General features: G+C 38.6%; 1 protein-coding gene across 3 annotated transcripts in view; it reads left to right on the top strand.

Moving 5' to 3' along the window:
• The first annotated feature begins 1167 nt into the window (after positions 1-1167).
• The window catches only part of NAALAD2 (N-acetylated alpha-linked acidic dipeptidase 2), a 37730-nt gene continuing 17897 nt past the window's right edge, over positions 1168-21000 (top strand). Inside the window, exons 1-12 of one of the 3 annotated variants that reach the window (XM_040977307.1) lie at positions 1168-1232; positions 2921-3054; positions 3787-3898; positions 7063-7249; positions 8618-8719; positions 9365-9490; positions 11934-12120; positions 15193-15286; positions 17035-17133; positions 19886-19971; positions 20252-20371; positions 20476-20558. In XM_040977307.1, the coding sequence (XP_040833241.1) occupies positions 1168-1232; positions 2921-3054; positions 3787-3898; positions 7063-7249; positions 8618-8719; positions 9365-9490; positions 11934-12120; positions 15193-15286; positions 17035-17133; positions 19886-19971; positions 20252-20371; positions 20476-20558 (1395 nt within the window). Of the gene's footprint in view, positions 1233-2918; positions 3055-3786; positions 3899-7062; positions 7250-8617; positions 8720-9364; positions 9491-11933; positions 12121-15192; positions 15287-17034; positions 17134-19885; positions 19972-20251; positions 20372-20475; positions 20559-21000 lie in introns of those variants that run through there. The other 2 variants (XM_040977308.1, XM_040977309.1) reach the window with 2 other exon arrangements.

The following is a 21000-nucleotide window of genomic DNA, read 5'->3' as shown; positions in this document are numbered from 1 at the left end:
TGCTTTTAAAAAACAACTTTTTTGTTGTGTTCACTGAACTACATTTCTAACATGTTACTTTATGTTTGAAGCTAACTTCTAACAAGTTTGAGGCCCAAAATCTCAAAGCTACTAAATGTACACATCACAGCTATTATGACATCAATCATTCACTTTCGTTTCAGAAAGTAAACATTGCAGTCTTGATGATCGTATTATGTGACCCTATTATTATTTCTCTAGTAACACCACTTTGTGACATAATGTATGGCATGATATCTGCATGTATACAGTGAGCATCTTAGGAAAAACAGGGAAATATCTGAAAATGAATAATGTATAACATGAAGCTATAGGTCTAACAAATATCTATCCATTTTATCATCTTGCTAAACATTATTTCTTCTTTACTAAAATTGGGTATTACTATGCATATTAAGGAATCTACACATACATGCCCTTTAGTATATATATCATCTTTTGCTTTCAAACTCTGCCATAATTTCAGAGTTGAAGGGACTTGGAGTTAGAAGATTGCCTGTTTTATGATGTGAGAATAAAGAAGGAAAAGGTTGCATTAGAAAAATTAAACTGATGACTTGAGAAAATGATGAGTTTTGTTATGTTAAAGGCTCATTGAATCATGAACAGGTCAAGTGTACCAAACAGGTTTATAGAGAGATCAGTTTGCCAATACCAAACATTTCTTATGTCTTTTAATTTTGAAGATAAAACAAAAAAGTTAGCATAAATCAACAATGCTTCTCAAAGTACACATTGACAGTTGTAAGTATCTACCGGGCTTCTAACAATTGGGTTAGGTAGTTGTGTTTTGATAGTTGTTTTTTCACAACGGAAGGCAACAGGTGATGGCTCAGTTAATTGGGGTGGCCCAGGTGATAGAGAGACCTGGACTAAGTTCCTGGCTATGGAATGGTCCAGCCCTGGCTGACAGCAGGCACTTGAGCAGTAAACCAAAAAATGGCAGTGCCTTAGCCTACCCACCTCCCAACCTAAGAAAATAAACCAATAAATTGGTTTTTAAAGATATACTAATTATTAGAAACATTTTGATGGCAGTTTTCTATCAAAACTGTTATAATGTTAACTAAGAATTCTGAATGCTTGCAGCCTCCATATATTAGAAAAGAACAAAGACTTGCTGAATCAGCTAGCTGGTTTTCTGCAATGGATTGCCAAGACACAGATTGCAGATGCCGCCTTTTGGGGCATCGACAACGTTCCCATTTGAGGTAATTATCTGTCTTTTATGAAATATCTACATTTAATTGATTAACATTGTTTGCTTTTTCATAAGGTATTATAGGCTTCCTAAAGTTAAGGGTCAAATCCTCATAATTTCCTAGGGATGGTTCTGACCTACTTTTATATATATTATATACAAATGATCCCATGGATAGCACATTTTTTAGAAGCTACAGATCTAGAACTTCACAAATTACAAAATAAATTTTCAAAATGTTTATGTGCAACACAAATATTTGGTATTGTGTATAGCATGCAGATCCTTATTACCTGTTAATTCAGATAGTACATTATGAAAAAATCCAATATTATTTAAGAATACAACATATAAAATAACTGTGGATGCTCTAGAGAGGTCCTCTTCAAGATGTGTTGTGAGACTTATGGTTACTCCACTAACTACAGTACATTCTGAGAATTAGTTTCTTAATCGGCTAAATAAAATATTTTTTTCTAAATATCGGCATAAGAATCGAATTCGCTTCATCCATCACATGCAAACCTGTTAAAGTCTCACCTCTTAACATCTCCATCCTAGGGATCAAGTCTCTAACACTTACATTTCCTGGGAAACACACTTCAGTTATATCCAAGCCATAGCAGGATCACAACTGAAAAAAGACCTGGATTAGTTGGGGCTTTAATGACACAGAAACTATTCATGACTGCAGATACCTCGACCAAGCCACCAGGGGTAGTTGGTTAGAAATTAGAAATTCTACAAAATTTCCAAGCAATATTCATCAACAATTACACCCCAGAAAATGAAACTAGACTCTTCTCGCATCTTGCTAGGAGCAAGAAAGGTGCTCACCTAAGCCACCAGGGCTGCAGATAACACAGCAGATGCTGGAGTCTAACGCCAACTGTGTCATCTCCTTCCAAAGACCATTCAACAATTTTGCTTGGGCTGCAAAGTTTTTTGCTTAATTAAAGTAAGCCGATCAAAGATTGTTAAAAACAATTGGAGGCAGGAGTTCTGTCCAAGAGCCTTTTTTTTGTTTGTTTTCCCAAAACTGAACAGTTTTAAAGAGAAATGCTTTGTGGAAATCATGATGAGCCCAGGACAGAATGAATGCTATTTGAGTGCAAGGGCTTTCAATATTTAATTTTACTTCTTTGGGCCTTCAACAATCTAGTCAGGTAGCTAAAAGCACCAGTTCAGGGAGGCGAAGCAGGGTCATATAAATCTGAAACCTTGTTTAGGGAAAGAAGAAGCAAGGCATAAGTATTGATGCTACCTCCCTTGCCAGTGACGATCCAGCAAACAGAAATTCTTGAGTCTGACTAGTTGGAAACTGGGACAGACTAATGACAGCCAGGAACGGGGGAAAACAGTGCAGACATGTACTGCAGAGGTTCAGCGGTTCTTGGGACAGGGCTAACAGAGGCCCTAGCTGAGTTCTTTAGGAAATGATAGGACATGTTCAACAGTTCCTGCCCGCTTTTCAGAGTGAAAGTTGCCTGCCTACAGCACGAGCTCCTCCTCCCCCTGCAGCACTTTCTCTTTTTCCTGGGGACAATTCCAGCCAGGCTGAGGTTGGCCACAGCTCTCTGCTTTGCTTTACTTTCTCTGCACGGACTGGGAGGGGTGGAGGCGGGGTTGACCAAGGTCAGCGGCCTCAACTTGGGAGCTCAAGGCGTTCTGGGCGCTCAGGCTCACGCTCCTCTGCAGCCCCCAGGTTCCCGACAACAGCAGGCGCTCAAGGCTCCGCGCAGAAGAAGCCATGGCCAACTCCAGGGGCCGTCTGTACCTTTCGATGTGCTTGGCTGTAGCTCTGGCGTCTTTCCTGGCAGGATTTATGGTGGGTAAGTTGTAATCCCCCATGCTTCATCTCGGACCGAAGGCTGGCTAGCCTTGGCACAACAGCTGCAGGAGGCAGGTGAAGTAAAAAAGCGTGGAGCTGGAAGGGCCTGGGCTATGGGCTGGGTAGCAACGGCTAGTGACCTCTTATGTGGCAAACCCTGCGAATTTCAGCAAAAGTAGAAGATGAATGCACCATGTTAATGCTCCGGGAGGCTCCTCCTAGGGGCTTTTCCGAAACTGCTTTAAAACTGTCCCTCTCCTCTGGAACGGGAAAAATGGTTTCATTTCCAAACAACACTGAATCAGAATTACCAAGGTATGCGACAGAGCTACAAGAACTGAGCTTCTCTGATTCTTAAAGTTGTGGAAGGAGAAGCCTGAGTATGGGTGTGTTTGAGGGTGTGTGTGTACTAAGAACTACTGTCTTAAAAACTAGATTCACAGGAGAAAACAAGAAGGCCCTGGCTTTAATGTCTAACATGTGAGAAAATCTAGAACAATCACTCAAAGTCAAACCTTTTAATATATGCGCTGCTGGAGCAAGCACTCCAAGAAAGCCTTTTAACCAACCCAGAAAGATACTCTGTATTTAATGGGGCCCCTTTGTTTTTAAAGTCCACAGTGATCTGGGGCAGAGTGGGGGACAGGGGCTTTTTGCTTGCATCTACTTTTCAAAATATTAAAAGCAAAATCTGTGCGTGCTTACGTATCCATATATATGTTTTTTTCCTCAGGCTGGTTTATTAAGCCTTTCAGAGAAACAACCACTTCGGTGCGCTATCGTCAAAGCCTACGGTGGAAGCTGCTGTCAGAGATGAAAGCTGAAAATATTAAAGCATTTCTTCGGTGAGTTTCTGTTCTCTTATTCGTTCTTAAAAATAGTGTTGAGAACATCACTGAGTGAGAAGTTGATTGAAACTGGCTACATGCAGTCTTTGTATAAAACTATACATCACTCATTCATGTTGTTTAAAGTGTCTCTTTAACCATTAGTAGGTTGAAATCCATCCCCGTTACAGAAATAGAAATTTCTTCCCTAATTCCGTATGCCAAAAAACACCTGGTAGTCTTACTGAGCGGTGTTTCAACTTCATGGCTCTTGACTGCAACTGAATGTGACTCTTTATTCTTCATATTTTTTGAATCGGCACAGCTTTCTTAAGCACACCAAAATCTGTCAGGAAGAGTTACATGGTATTGACTCAATGATTTACTGGAAAGAAGGTAAATGCCTGCCACAAGTTAAACAACTCTGTAAAACTTACAGATATAGAGTGTTCTGGTAGATTATTCTGGACTCGGCACACATCCTCCACCAAAATGCAAATATATATTCTTTTTGAAGTTCATTCTGGAATTTATTCCTGACCCAAGGTAATCACTGATTACCTAGATCACCAGAAACATTTGTATCTTATAGAATTTTAAGTAAATGAAATCATATATTATGTACTCTTATAATGATTTTCTTTATTTAGAGTAACAGTTTTGTGATTCACTCAGGTCATTGTGTACTCCAGTAGTTCGTTGTTTTATTGTTGTATAGTCTTCCTTTGTATATATACATACATATATTACGTGTGTGTGTGTGTACACACTGCAGTGTACAGTTGAGGAATATTTGAATTGTTTTTAATTTTATTATTGTGAATGAAACTTCCATGAATGATGTCTTTAAGTGGATTTGTTTTTATTTCCAATGGAATGACTGGGTCTGAAGAGCTGAGTTGCAACAGGCATATGTGTAACATTTTTTAAAAATGAGATTTCTTAGGGAGATATAGAGAGATCTTCCTTACGCTAGTTCGCTCCCCACATGGCTGCAATGGCCAGGGCTGGGCCGGGCTAAAGGCGGAAGTGAGGAGCATCATTCATGTTTCCTAAATGGTTGGTGTGAGTTTAAACACTTGGGCCATCTCCTGCTGCTTTTTCCCAGGCCATTAGCAGAGAACTGGCTCACAAGTAGAGCAGCCAAACTAAGAAGTGGCACTGATAAGGGATGTTGGTATCACAGCCAGTGCTTTCCCTGCCATATCACAACTCTATTCCCACAATAGAGAATTCAAAAATGACTTGATGGTGTTTTTGAAAGGCAATCATTTAAACTTTTAATAAAGGCCATTTACTGTGTTTCAGTCCACCATGCCTATGAGAAGATTGCAAACATCTCCCTTCAGTTTTATTCTTTGGTGGTTTTATAATTTACATTTGTATATATAGGCCAAAGATCCATTTCAAGTTAATTTTTGTGTATGGTGTGAAGTAAGGATTGATGATACGTTAAGACATGCCCACGGACACAGAGAATAAGAGAGGGAAAGACGGGGTGGGAGAGAAGGAGAGAGAAAGAAAGAGAGAGAGAGAAAGATGGGGCCCACGTCAGGGGACCTGGGGTGGGTGGGAGACTGGGTGGGGCTTCTCCTGTAATATCCCCCTTTACCTCAGATACATGAAGGAAACAATGTGGAAATAACAGTCTTGCCCACATTCCTGTAGCCCTTGAAACTTTTTAGCCTAATTAACTATGTAAAGATTGTCAAAAATATAATTTAAAAAATGGAAAAAAGTTATACTGCTTAATAATAATAATAATAATAATAATAATAATAATAATAATAACTGCTCTACAGATTCCAATGGAAGATGGCGTGTAAAAATGTTTTTAAAAAGTATTTACCTGGACCCAGCAGGATAGCATAGAGGTTAAGGTCCTCACCTTGAACGTACCAGGGTCCCACAAATTCTAGTCCCAGTGGCCCCACTCTCCATCCAGCTCCCTGCCTCTGTGGCCTGGGGAAGCAGTCGAGCACGGCCCAAAGCTTTGGGACCCTGCACCTATGTGGGAGACCTGGAAGAGGCTCCTGGTTCCTGGCTTCAGATTGGCTCAGCTCCTTCCAGCCGTTGTGGCCACTTGGGGCGTGAATCATCAAACAGAAGATCTTTCTCTCTATTTCTCTTCCACCTCTCTGTATATCTGCCTTTCCAATACAAATAAAATTTTTTTAAAAAAGTATTTACCTGATGGAAGATGAATCTTCCTAATAAATGTGTGTATGATATCACATCAGAGCTACAAGTCAGTTACACACAGAATTGCAAGGACATTGCCCAAAGTCAGCTTAGCAAGCCTGGACACAGGCGGCAGCCTCAAGAGGAAAAATCAGCAAGTATAGCTATGGTATGAGATAAATATAAAAGTATTGTTCTGGCCCTGGAGTTAAGGTTATTTTTTTTCTTACAAACTGCCCTGTATTTGTGGATGAACAGCAAGAAGGAGCACCGTGGGGATAGTAGCATGACCTTCTTCCTGGGTGTGGTCCTGTTCAGATTTTATTTACTGTAAAATGTGTTCTTTCCTGAAGGAGCACAATAGGGAAACTGCTGTTACACTCTGAATTTTTAGAAAGGTATATATATATACATATATGTATATACAATATATAAACAATTATATATAATTATATATACAATTATATATATACAATTATTTTTACATATAATCTTTATGTAAAGATTATATCTTTATCTATATAAAGATTTATCTGTCTTTATTTGAAAGGTAGATTTTACAGAGAGAGAGATACAGAGAGGTCTTTCATCTGCTGCCTCATTTCCTAAATGGTCACAATAGCTAAAGCTGAGCTGATCAGGAGTCAGGTACCCTAAGCTTCCTTCTGGTCTCCCACATGGATATAGAGACCCAAGGACTTGGGTCATCCTCTGCTGATTTCTGAGGTTGTAAGTAGAGATGTATTGGAAGCAAAGCAGGAAGGATACAAATCAGAACCCGCATAGGATGCTTGTGCTAACAGACAAAGAATAGGTCTGTTATGCCACCATGCCAGGCCCCAAATTGGCATATATCTAAGTTGTTATTTCTGGTTGGGCTTTTATAAAGCTCTGATATGGATATGAAAGCTTAATGCTTAAAGGATCAATAATGCAATCAAAATAGGCACATCAGCTGAAAGCAGTTTTTAATTCTTACTTGTGTTTTATCTTTGTTTTAGCTCTTTTACAAAACTTCCTCATCTAGCAGGAACAGAACAAAATTTACTGCTTGCCAAGCAAATCCAAACCCAGTGGAAGAAATTTGGACTAGATTCAGCCAAGCTGGTTCATTATGATGTTCTCCTTTCTTATCCTAATGAGACACATTCCAACTATATATCAATTGTGAATGAACATGGAATTGAGGTGATATAGAATTGTTTGTACTTTTCATGTTTTATAAACACACCCTTTTATGTGGATTGGAATGTAGGTTTAAGTAAAAATAGAAGTTTGTCAATAACACAATAGATCTTAAATTCTAAAAGAAAAATCAACGAGGTTCAAACTAAATATTAGGAGTCTACCACACATTAGGCATGAGGCCATCAGTAAATTAATACATGGTTGCTTTGCTCAAGTAAGATGAGACTATCAGTGGAATGCATTTCATCCAGTTAATATGGTAAGTGTCATGAACAGTGTGAGTAAGGTAAGTGTGATAAACAATGTGAATAGGGCTGTTTTTCAAAGAAACACCACCAAGTCCAACCTGTGGGTTAGTTTAAAACTTTCTAAGAGTTAATATGTTATGAAAGCACACAAGGAGTCGATCACATGAGAAAGCAAGACAAGAATATTCTAGGCAGGAAACAAAATACTGACAAAGCCTCGGAGACATAAGCTAGCCTAGTTTTATTGATAGAACTTAAGATTTGCATTTCAAGAATGTTAAATTCAGGGTAGACTGTGATTAAAGATTACTGTACATCTGTTTTAGAGATGGCCCTAAAATGACTGACATGCTTTCCTAAGGATTTCTGTCCTCAGGAGCCAATGACAAAAGTGGCTAGAGGGTCATTTGAGATTGACAAGGATGCCTACAGATTACAGCTAGACCAGACAAGCAACTAAAGCCGCAGTCTTAAAACAACAATTCCAGTAAAAGATGTTACTTAGAATGGATTTAAGAAATAGGGAGTGTATTAGTAGAACTTCATTAGCGATTGACTGGAGAAAGAAAGTAAAATGTGAGTTTAGGGTGACTCTGGATTAGAAGCAGACCTGGGATTGGGGGTGGGGATGGAATAAATTCACATTTTAGTATGTTCAATTTGGACACCCAGTCTGAGATAACAGCCAGGCTCTTAAGTCTGAGTATAAGGGTCTTAAACCTGGGACTCATAAGCGTATCAACTGTTGGTGAAATTTTAATGATTAACCAAATGTCAGAGGAAAGGAACATAGAATGAGGGCAGTAGTGTTTTAGAGAGAAAATATGGGTGATTTTTAAATGAAGATAATAGAAAAGGGTCCCACAAAGGAAGCTGGGAAAGCAGTAAGACAAGGAAAACTCAAGAGTGTGTCACCTGCGAAATTCTGTGTTTACACTTGGTAAGGGTACTTTAAGTTTCCTAGAATCGCTAGCATTTGTAAAAGTTCTGTTATTCTGGAGAGAAAGTTCTTTATCATGCTCTACCTAGTTCCAGAATGTGTCAGTGCCCAAAACTGAATTAAGCTTTTCTAATAACCTGAAATTATTCTCTTCAATTTGAGTCTTTCTATTTTTGCTAGATTTTCAAAACAACATACCTTGAGCCACCACCAGATGGGTATGAGAATGTTACAAATATTGTACCACCATATAATGCTTTCTCACCACAAGGCACGCCAGAGGTAAAACAAAGTTGTTTGCTGGTTCTAGTGTTTGAAACTTTCCTGCTAAGTAAAACCTGTGTGTCAGATTAAAATGAAGGCAGTTAGTGAGTCATCCACACCAATCTGTTATTCAATATTGAGTACTGTGAACACATCCCCTAAAAGTAAAACCAATATGATTTATAAGAAAAATCATACCAGGAAAAGAAAGAAAACAAATACATTGAAAACTGACCCTGATGAAGAAATACCACTCTGACATAATAAAACTAAATACGCTTCCCACTCACTAATGGCAGCAGGTGCTTTTGTAAGTTCTGTTAATTGGCTATAGTCTCAATTTTTCACAGTTCATATGTTTTGGTAGATCAGGCCACTTAAGTTCTTGAAATAACATTTCTTCATTTCTCGTTATCAAGAACATACTGGAAATTTCATGCAGAATATGCTGTTTAAATATATCTCATTTGTCACCATAATTTTTAACTTCTCTGAATCTGTAAAAATCTAAAAACTACAAAATCGGCATGAGTCTTTTATGAATTGCAAATAAGGAAAGAAAACTTTGGATGATGCAATATTGTGAAGCAAAGTTTCTTTTCTTTTTTTCTTTTTTTCTGGTTTTCTCCTTAATTTCAGCGGTCTTGCATCTTTCCCTCCTAGGGAGATCTTGTATATGTGAATTATGCTCGCACAGAAGATTTCTTTAAACTTCAACGAGAAATGCACATCAACTGCACTGGAAAGATTGTTATTGCAAGATATGGGAAAATCTTCAGAGGAAACAAAGTATGGTGTTATTTTTTGGAGGAAAGGAGAGTGGATATATCCTGAATGTAAATGATCAGCCTGCTTCATGATTTCCAAGGTTTCTTTAAAAATCACCTCTTCACCAATTTTAAAATGATTTTGGAATGTGGCCATTCATTCAGCTACCGATATCGCTGGCTAGAGTCGCCATGAACGTCAAATTTACACTTGCTACACTGTTCCCCTTACCTGACAATGGGCACAGTTCGGCAAGATCTGTGGCTATTTTCTATGTATACAGAAATTCTTACTTTTATGCAGCATGAAGTTTACATGAGGGGAAATAATTTTAAATTATTTTATTACAAAGTAATATTTGTTATTAAACATTTATGAAAGGAAATTTATATAAACTAAAACACAAAAAACCCAGTCCATTATGCAAGTTTATTGTTCAAATATAATCAATCTTAGTAACTCTTTTTAGACTCAATTTCTTGAATTGTAAATATATATTTGTTGATGTATATGCATACTTTACATATAGATTTTTAAAACACAGATAATGTTTTGCATTAGGCAATTTATTTTTCACTTGGCCATATTTTTAATGTTTTTTAAAAATATTTATTTATTTTAATTGGAAAGGTAGAGAGACAGAGAGGAGGAGAGACAGAGAGAAAGATCTTCCGTCTGATGGTTCACTCCCCAAGTGACCACAACAGCTGCAGCTGATCTGAAGCCAGGAACCAGGAGCTTGTTCCAGGTTTCAGACACAGGTACAGGGTCCCAATGCTTTGGGCCGTCCTCAACTGCTTTCCCAGGTCACATACAAGGAGCTGGATGGAAAGCAGGGCTGCTGGGATTAGAACCTGCCACCATATGGGATCCAGGCACGTTCAAGGTGAGGCTATCGCACCAGGCCTGGTCATATTTTTCTATGTCAGCACACTGAGAGTGACATAATAGTAGTGAAGTTCGTTGATCCGTAGATTCTTATCAACTACCATTAGGCTAGTCCAGGATTGTTCTCTAGATTTTTCATTATAATTTATGTGACTCAATGACTATGCCAAAGCTCCCCGTGTATAACATGTAAATGGTAATGACAGCAGCCTCACAGTGTCCTGCTTAGGATTAAATGACTTTTTATCTGTCAGAGAACTTAGCATCATATCTGATGGTAGCAATTTGTTAAATACTTCACTAATAATTCAAATGATGGCATATTTAGCAGAACTGACAAGCAATGTATTCAATCACTTCTTTGTTGATGAATTATTTGCTCATCTTAAATTTACCAATATAAGTAATTCTTGTATTGGTAAATTCATGTGAACATCTATGTCCAAATTTGTGTTAATTTTGCAGAATGAAATCTTAGAAGAAGTGACTAAACCATAATGTACATTCTATCAAAAGTTTGATTGGCACAACCTAATGTTCTTTCAAAAATTTATGACAGGTTATGTTTCCACTGATACATAACAAAATTGTTCCTGAATATTAAAAAATGTGTTAAAAATCTTCAGTTACAATACTTTTTGTAATGAAGAATTCAGTTTCTCACAGAGTAGATTGTTCTTTTTTTTTTTTAACATTTATTTTATTTTTATTGGGAAAAAAAAAAGAAGAGAGACAGAGAAGATCTTCCATCCAATGATTCATTTCCCAAGTGGCAGCAACAGCTAGCGGGAGCTGAGCCAATCCGAAGCCAGGAGCCAGGAGCCTCTTCCAGGTCTCCCATATGGGTGCAGGGTCCCAAAGCTTTGGGCCATCCTCGACTGCTTTTCCAGGCCACAGTCTGGGAGAAGGATGGGAAGCAGGGCCTCCAGGACTAGAACTGGTGCCCATAGGTGATTCTGGCACTTGTAAGGCAAGGACTTTAGCCACTAGGCTACCGTAGCAGACCCCAGGCTGTCTGTCCTATTCTTATCCAATTTGGATTGTTAGGAATATTCTTATTAAAATACCCTAGGCAGTTTTTCATATAGTAAGACTCTTCTCAATAAAAATCTGTATCAGGTGAGTTTCACACATATTTTATAACATGCTTATTATTTGGTGTGTGAGATTTGGGGTAGAAAATATTTAAATACAAAGAATACATAGGGCATTGTCTCAATAAAACTGTCAGTTAGGTATGAGAAATAGACATAAAAGACTAGTAACCTATAGCATGTTTTGTCACAGAAATTTAACAAAACATGGAAGTGCAAAGAAGAAAGGAGACGTTAATTTTCAGTTTGGAAATAATAGGAATACTTCATTGAAGAGATGATAACCTGTTTCATAGAATAAATAGGCATTGGTCAGGGCACCAATAAAGGAAATTATATTCAAGGCAAAGGTAATTGAATGTGTTAATGGTATAATAAAAAAAAAGTAATGTTTGTTTCCTTACATTGTTAGGTTAGTGCTTTTAAAAACAATAAGCTAATCGTGCCATTCCTGTATTATCAGTCACACGCTTTCCCTACAGGTTAAGAATGCCATGCTAGCGGGAGCCATAGGGATCATCTTGTACTCAGATCCAGCTGACTACTTTGCCCCTGAGGTACAGCCATATCCCAAAGGATGGAATCTCCCAGGCACTGTCGCCCAGAGAGGAAATGTGTTAAATTTGAATGGTGCTGGTGACCCACTCACTCCAGGCTATCCAGCTAAAGGTAATCAATGAACTTGTCTGTTCACTGTTTTTGCAAAAGTATTTCTTGCCGTTTTGGACAGACAAAAGCAAATATCAAAAGAATAACGTTCAAACTAAAATTGTAATATATCATTTTGGCATACCATTGCTAGGAAGTTAAAAGCGTATCTCTTCCACTAGTTTAGCTTTAAATTTTTGTTTAGTGTGGGCTATGGGCTGTGGGCTGGAATTCGCCTACCTTTGGCAGAGTAAAGGTCAGACACACAGCTCCTCATACCCCAAGGAATACTGCTCTTCTCAAACTGGAATTTAGGTTTCCTGAACTTCCCAGGAATTGTCTTCATCGTTAGGTAATACACCAATTTTTAAGATGTCAAAAAATTTTCTAACAGTGTTATTTAAAAAACAAAATTGGAATTTTGGTATATATTGAAACCATCTCTTACAGCCAAAATTAAAAAAAAAAAATCCATTTCCCCCAAAATGTTTTCTCTCATCCTTTCAGAATTCTTTCGTTTCAGCTCCTCCAATGCCCTGATCCTGCACTGCAATCCACACCGTGTCTATCAGCGGTTCATTATGTCATCATTGCTGATGGGAATTCCCTTGAATGTTGACACCAAAGCTTGTCTGTCCTTCTACTTTTTGTACATTTGGATCATTCTCAGTCTGGGAGCTATTACACATTAATGTGCTATATGCATTTGTAAAAGTTATGTATGTACATATACTTCCATTTTTCCTGAGTAAATACTTGGAAATAGAATCACTGGATAATTTAGTAAATGGATTTTCAACTTTCTTTGTTTCTTTTTTTTTAAATATTTATTTTTATTACAAAGTCAGATATACAGAGAGGAGGAGAGACAGAGAGGAAGATCTTCCGTCCGATGATTCACTCCCCAAGTGACCACAACAGCTGGTGCTGTGCTGATCCGAAGCCAGGAGCCAGGAACTTCCTCCAGGTCTCCCATGCAAGTGCAGGGTCCCAAAGCTTTGGGCCGTCCTCAGCTGCTTTCCCAGGCCACAAGCAGGGAGCTGGATGGGAAGTAGAGATGCCGGGATTAGAACCAGCGCCTATATGGGATCCAGGCGCGTTCAATGCAAGAACTTGAGCCGGTAGGCCACTCTGCGCGGGGCCCGGATTTTCAATTTTCTAATAAGAAGGCTCCAAGTTGTTTCCTGAGGCAATTGAACCTTCTTACGTTCCAGCAGTAGTGCATGAGTCAACCCTTAGTACGACAATCTTTATTTTCATCATTTGTAGGGCAAAAAGACCGAGAGAGACAGAAAGAACTCACTTTTGCTGATTCATTCCCCAAATACCCACAGCAGCTGAAGGACAGACAGACTGAACCCAGGAGCTGACCGCTCAGTGCAGGAGTCCTAACAAGGTGGGGGTCTTAAACTACTGAGGTGTCATCTGCTGCCTACTAGAGCATGCATTCACAGGAAGGTGGAATTGAGATCGCATTTGAACGCAGGCATCCCTAAACCTCATCCAATGTCCTAAGCATCATCTTAGTTGTTAGGTCAAAGACCTACCCCGATGTGAGCATCATGTTGCTGGACTAGAATTCCACTGAATTCCAATCTTCTAAATTTTTTTCCAAACAGGCAAGTCTTCAGACTTACAACGTATCCCTTTTCAAAATGTTTGTGGTTATTCTTGATCCTTTCATGAGAATTTACACCAAAAAGCACCTTTTGAATTTAATGGATTAAATTAAATGTCTAGCTAAATTTACTGAAAATTGATCTCTCAGAAACATTGATTGGAATATACTGGATCAGAAGCAGAGCCACCAGGACTCAATTCAGAGCTCAGTCATGGGATGCAGGTTTTGCAAGCTGTGGTTCAATCTATGCATGACATAGATCCAGCAGCCAGTTATAAAGTTGCTTATGGGGCCTGGCGCGGTAGCGTAGTGGTTACGGTCCTCACCTTGCATGCATCAGGATCCAATATGGGCACCGGTTCTAATCCCAGCAGCCTTGCTTCGCATCCAGCTCCATGTATGTGGGCTGGGAAAGCAGTTGAGGATGGCCCAAAGCATTGGGACCCTATACCCACATGGGAGACCCGGAAGAGCTCCTGGCTCCTGGCTTTGGACTGGCTCAGCTCCAGCCGTTGTGGTCACTTGGGGAGTGAACCATATGACGGAAGATCTTCCTCTCTGTCTCTCCTCCTCTCTGTATATCCGCCTTTCCAATAAAAATAAATAAATCTTTAAAAAATAATAAAGTTGGTTACAACCACCTTTCTGTTGATATGCTTGTAAAGGCGGCAGAAGATGGTCCAGATGAGGGCCCCCCTGCCACCCCGGTGCCCACTGTGGGACACCAGGATGGAATTCCAGGCTCCTGGAAGACCTGGCCTAGCCAGGATGATAGCAACCATCTGGGGAGTAGGTAGATGGATCTCTTCATCTTATTATCTGTCTCTCTGACTCTCCGTTTCTATTACTCTGCTTTCCAAATAAAAACCAAAGAAATACATATCTTATGTAAAACTGCAGTTTCATATTTTCTATCATTACTATAATTGTAGATTGCTGCAAATGTGAAGCTAAATCCTGTCTGTTTTATCCCTCTTGGTTGGAAGCCAAAGCCTCAATGAGATTTTAAGGCTGAAAATACTTCCCAATCTACATTTAAAGAGAACACTGTATGATTGTGAAAAATATATTTTTCATTAGTTTCCAAATCTCACAAAATCCTTTTGGTTACTGTTTTCATGCATTTCTGTTTTCAAAATCTGGTACACATTTTGCAGGTGTCCAACTGAAACTTCTTTAAAAAGGCTATAGATAATCTTGAAGAAATAAAAGACTTTTAAATTTTAAGAGAATTATGTGAATTGTCAAAAATTTTGGAAATTGTAATATCTCTAATTGATTTCATCTTAACACCAATGATTCAAAATTTACTAAATCACATTTTTAAGAAGTAAAAACAACTGTTGAGCTTTTTAGCAAATTTTTATTTACTTGAAAATGTGTAGCAAATATGAAACAGTATTAAAATAAATTCCTGTATACATCTTATTTAGATTATTCAATTGTTTTCATTTATGGGCTTGCTTTTGCAGAATATACTTTCAGACTTAATGTTGAAGAAGGAGTGGGAATTCCCAAAATACCTGTTCATCCCATTGGATACAATGATGCAGAAATACTATTACGGTATAGTCTTCTACGTAGATATGAAATTAAGATATTTTAAACAAGATGTTCTACTTCTGATTTTTAAAAATTAACGTTATTTTGACCTTAAAGAAATTCTGGAAGTAGCAATGAAAGAACATATCAATTTATTTTTTTTTTCAAAAGTAAGCATCCTAAGCAAAGTTTAATGAAGATAAATAATAAAGAGGGCATACATGACAAACCAAGTGGAAAGTTCAGTAAAGAATTGAGAGCCATTTTTAAAATTAATTTACTTAAGAAGCACAGAAACAGAGTACTCCCATTCACTGGCTAACTCCCAAAGCCAGGGACTGAATTCAGGCCTCTCATAAGGCAGAAACTCTCAGGACTGGCAATAGCTGTAGCTGTTTCCAACCACAACACTGTGATAGGACGTAGCATCTTTCACTGGCATCCAAACCACTAGGCTAAATGTCCTCACTAATACCATCTTTTCTCTCCAGAGATTAAAGGTGAGTGTTGTAAATAAGAATTAATCCTACAGCATTGCTCTATTGAAGTGGTTAAATGTCAAAGGATAGAAATATTGGTTTGACCTTTCTTAAGTGGTTGGATTTTGTTAGATTCCTTAGATGTGTATTTATACTTGGCCTATAGTTTAAAATATGATAATGTTCAACAATTTACTTGATATGTGACTTTATACCAATCACATAATCTTCCTTTTCTTTTTCTTTATCTACAAGCTGAAGACAGTAACTGCCTCTCCCTGATAGGGTCACTTTGATATCATATATGTAAAATGCATAGTACACTAGCTGGAGTACAGTGTACAAGACCTGCTTTTATTGTATCCTATAATTGATGTTGCTTTATTAAATCCCAACTTCAATTTTTTAGCTTTTAAAGATTTATAATGAGAGCAAATTTCATGTATTTTATATGTAGATTTAAGAGCATAAGGATACTTCCCACTCTACTCTGCCTCCCTCACTTCTACCCTTCCTCCTTGTGTCAATTAGCACAACCTAATCATGCTTTCAAATGAGGACCTACAATGGAATTAGCAGCTTCGGTGCAAATTAATTTTTCTCCCCTAACAGTCATGAATTCTTGCAGTTGGTGGCTCTCTGTGTAAGTCATTAGAATCAAGAGCAGAGGGCTTATTCTTAAAGGAGACAAAGAGACAGGCCTTCCATTCACTGGTGCAGGGTCAGGGCTGAGCCAGGAAGAAGCCAAGAACTTCATCATCTCCTAAGCATTTGAACCATCTTCCACTGTTTTTCCTAGGCACATTGAGAGCCAGATTGTAATGGGGAACATCTGGGATTCAAACTGACACACAGCCGATGGCTTAACCCACTACATCACGACATCAGCCCCAAAGTCTGGTTCTGTCCATCTTCCTTTACTATTCTGTTTTTTTTTTTTTCCTCTCTCTCTCTCCTTCGCAGTTATCAGTAGCATGTTGTATATATCTCAGTTATGGGTGTGTCAGTAGAATGTAAGCCCCACAGGAATATATATATGTAAGTTCTTGGCTTCAGATCAGCTCATCTCTGGCAGTTGTGGCTATTTGTGGAATGAACCAATGGGTGGAAGATCTTTCTCTCGATTTCTTCTCTCTGTAATCTGCTTTTCCAATGAAAACAAATAAATCTTAAAAAAATAAAGTAACTTACTAAATGCTCAATAAGTATTTCTTAGACGTATAGATGCAATATTAGCCCCATGGCTGCCCCTTGCAAATTGTGATTCTCAGTCTTTTGCTTTTCTCTTAACAGGTATTTGGGAGGAAACGCTCCACCAGATGAGAGCTGGAAGGGCGCTCTTAATGTGGGGTATAGAATTGGGCCTGGCTTTGCCAGCAGTGAGTCTTTCAGGTAATGCCATGCTATTTTCATAGCCTGGAAAAGCTTTACATTTCCATGTAAAAATGTCAAGATAACTGTTCAGGTATTTTTTTTTGCTTATCTCCATGTCTCATTTTCATCAGTGAACAACTGATAATCTTATGAGAGTCTCATGATACTTAGAATATTGGATTCTTCCAATAGTAATATGAATATTAGTTTCATGGAGCCTCAAAATGTATTACATTTGAGTACCAATTTAACATCTGTAGTAACTGTATTTTTCTTAGTTCAGTCTTTACTGAACTAGCGTAATAGACTAAACATCCACCATAAGTGGACGTTTAAATCCCATATGATTGCTGATCCACCTCCCAGCTGCTCCACTGTGATCCAGCTCCCTGTTTATTACCTGGAAATTCAGCAGAGAAGGTGGCTCAAGTCCTTTACTCTGCACCCATTTGGGAGACCCAGAACAAGCTCCTGGCTTCTGGCTACTTTTCAGCTTAACTCTGGCTGTGCAGCCATTTGGGGAGTGAAACCATAGATGAGAGACCTTTCTGTCCTCTCTGAAACTCTGCCTTTCAAATAAAAATAAATTTTTAAAGAAGCTGAGCATGGAAAAATGCTATATATGGATTACATTAGGTCAAAGGAAGAGGTAAAAAATTTTTCTCTTGAAGATACTTTTAGTTGAATACTATTTCTCTATATAAATTCATCAACTTAATATTTTGGGGAGAAAAGGACCAAATTCTGCACTTAAAGAATTTTGGCTTGGCAGCTTACTGATGTGTACAACAAAGAACCACAAATGAGGAACAACGAGATCCTCCCACTCTTAGTATAATCAAAGACATTTCAGGCTTTTTGTTTCTTTGTTAAAAAGCAGCTTACCATTTTCACATATTATTGTTCATTCATCAAGTGAGTGGTTGTTTTTTTTTTTTTTTTGTCTGACTGAGTTTGCTCGTGTTTTTCTCTTGTTTCCTAAACTGCTGAATTGTAATTCATGAATGACGATTTCAGTTTCTACTTCAAATCAGAACTAACAATGAAGGCTCAGGAAATTTAATTATGAACGTGTTCATTTTAGCAGGAGCGTCCCAAATTTTCATCGAAAAATGGAATTCGTTGTAATTTTTGGAGTCAACATTCTCACAAGTTCTTTAACAAAGTACCTGCATTTACTATTTCCATCATCTGACAAAAATTACCTGAGCAGCAGGAATTACCATAAACACAGATCCAAGTGATAGGCTAATATAATATGGTCTCCTTTATTATGTTACAGGCTGTCTTTCTCGTTTTGTAATAAAGGATTTACACATAAGTACTTGAAAAATTTTAGAATGGATACCAAAGGTATTTTGAAAGACAATATTTTCTTTTTTTTTTTTTAAAGATTTATTTTTATTATTTTTTCATTGGAAAGGCGGATATACAGAGAGGAGAGACAGAGAGGAAGGTCTTCCGTCCGATGATTCACTCCCCAAGTGAGCGCAACGGGCCGATACTATGCCGATCCGAAGCCAGGAGCCTCTTCCGGGTCTCCCACAAGGGTGCAGGGTCCCAAAGCTTTGGGCCGTCCTCGACTGCTTTCCCAGGCCACAGGCAGGGAGCAGGAAGGGAAGCGGGGCTGCCGGGATTAGAACCGGCGCCCATATGGGATCCCGGGCGTGCAAGGCGAGGACCTTTAACCACTTGTGCCACCGCGCCAGGCCCGAAAGACAATATTTTCAATTATTAGTAAATATCAACAACATACTATCAGGAAGAAAAAATGTTAACTGTTCACCTTATTTAAAAATTCAGCTTTCATTATCTGCTTAAGACTTAGTAAATTATCTTGATATCCGCAATTGCTTTACACGTGGCACAGCAGTGCTGACAATTGTTATATTTATATGGTGAATACATGATAATTATTTGTCCTAGTGTACAATGTTTCATTTATTTTTCTAAGCACACCTGTGTTGCATTGCTTTTTTTATGATTGAACGGAGGTAACTTTTACAGTAACTTGTCCCTTGTTTATTGCTTACCATTTACTTATTTTTAATTGAAAAGCAGATTTTGGGCCCGGCGCTGTGGCCTAGCAGCTAAAAGTCCTCTCCTTGAATCCTCTGAGATCCCACATGGGCACCGGTTCTAATCCCGGCAGCTCCACTTCCCATCCAGCTCCCTGCTTGTGGCCTGGGAAGGCAGTTGAGGACGGCCCAAAGCTTTGGGACCCTGCACCCACATGGGAGACCCGGATGAAGTTCCTGGCTTTGGATCGGCGGCGCAGTATCTGCTGTCGTGCTCACTTGGGGAGTGAACCATCGCAGGGAAGATCTTTCTCTCTGTCTCTCCTCCTCACTGTATATCTGACTTTCAAATAAAAATAAAACAATCTTAAAAAAAAAAAAAAGGCAGATTTTTCAGGGAAGAATGAGAGACAAAGAGAGAAGAGAGAGAGAAAGGTCTTCCATCTGCTGGGTCACTGCCCAAATGGCTGCACAGAGCTGAGGCAAGCAGAAGACTCAGCTTCCTCCAAGTTAGCCGTGTGGGTGCAGAGTCTCAAGGACTTGAGCCATTCTCCTCTGCTTTCCCAAAGACGTAATAAGAGAACTGCATCAGAAGTGGAGCACCTGGGACATGAACAGGTGGAAGATTGGCCTGCTATGCTGCCTTGACAGTCCCCATTATTTTTTCACAATAAGATTGTTTTTCACAATGAAATGTTAAAATGTAGACATAGCACCCTATCCAAAGTAATGTATTCCTATTGAAATTCTAGGAAGGTTAGAATGCATGTTCATAACATCAATAAAATCACAAGAATTTACAACGTAATTGGAACTATCACAGGATCCGTGGAGCCTGGTGAGTTCACTGGATTTGTGTTTCTTTACATTTGGTTTCTACAAAAATTAAATAGTAACTAAAGGTGAGCTTCAGTCATGACACTTTTTTCTGGCTGGACTGAAATTACAAAATTTTGGGAGGAGAAGTGTAAAACTCTGAAGGAAGGTTTTACTTTATATTGTTGATTGTTTTCTGCGTGGAAGAAATGGAAGCAAAAGGAAGTTTAATTTTAAAACATGAATTATACATACTTCCTATGCATTTAAAGTTGTTGATTTTTGAACACATTATTTTGCAGATAGGTATGTCATTTTGGGAGGTCACCGGGATTCTTGGGTGTTTGGAGGTATTGACCCAACCAGTGGAACTGCTGTTTTGCAAGAAATTGCCCAGAGTTTTGGAAAACTGATAACTAAAGGTAAATAACATTTCTATGGTTAGGTGATGGCAACAATGACTGGTCTAGTTTCCCTTTATCTAACCACAGGTGTATCTAACCACATATATTTATAATGACTGCAGGTTGGAAACCTAGGAGAACTATCATTTTTGCTAGCTGGGATGCAGAAGAGTTTGGACTTCTGGGTTCCACGGAATGGGCTGAGGTAGGTCAGACAGAAAAGGTGCCTGTTCTCATTTATTATTATTTTTTAAAAGGTTTATTTATTTTTGTTGAAAATGCAGGTCAAATTTAAGGAGAAAAGGAGAGGCAGAGAGAATGATCTTCCATCTGCTGCTTCACTCCCCAAATGGCTGTAATGGCCAGAACTGAACTAATTCAAAACTAGGAGCCAGAAGCTTTTTCTGGGTCTCCCACATGGGTGCAGGATCCCAGGGCTTTGGCTCATCCTCTACTGCTTTCCCAGACACAAGTAGGGAGCTGGATGGGAAATGGAACAGCGTGGACATGAATTGAGACCCAGAGGGATCCTGGTACTTGATATGGAGGATTAGCCAATCGAGCCATTACCAGCATGTCATCTCTCCCAACCCACAAACTTCCTTTCTCAAACTGACCAGCAGGAGGAAGATTTATATATCCTGTAA

The sequence above is a fragment of the Ochotona curzoniae genome, unplaced genomic scaffold (assembly GCF_017591425.1).
Source record: "Ochotona curzoniae isolate NIBS_2020 unplaced genomic scaffold, NIBS_Ocur_1.0 contig_2723, whole genome shotgun sequence".
NCBI classification, from domain to species: Eukaryota; Metazoa; Chordata; class Mammalia; order Lagomorpha; family Ochotonidae; genus Ochotona; species Ochotona curzoniae.
Note: the sequence above shows the minus strand (reverse complement) of the source record. Positions and strands in the feature narration are given on the sequence as shown.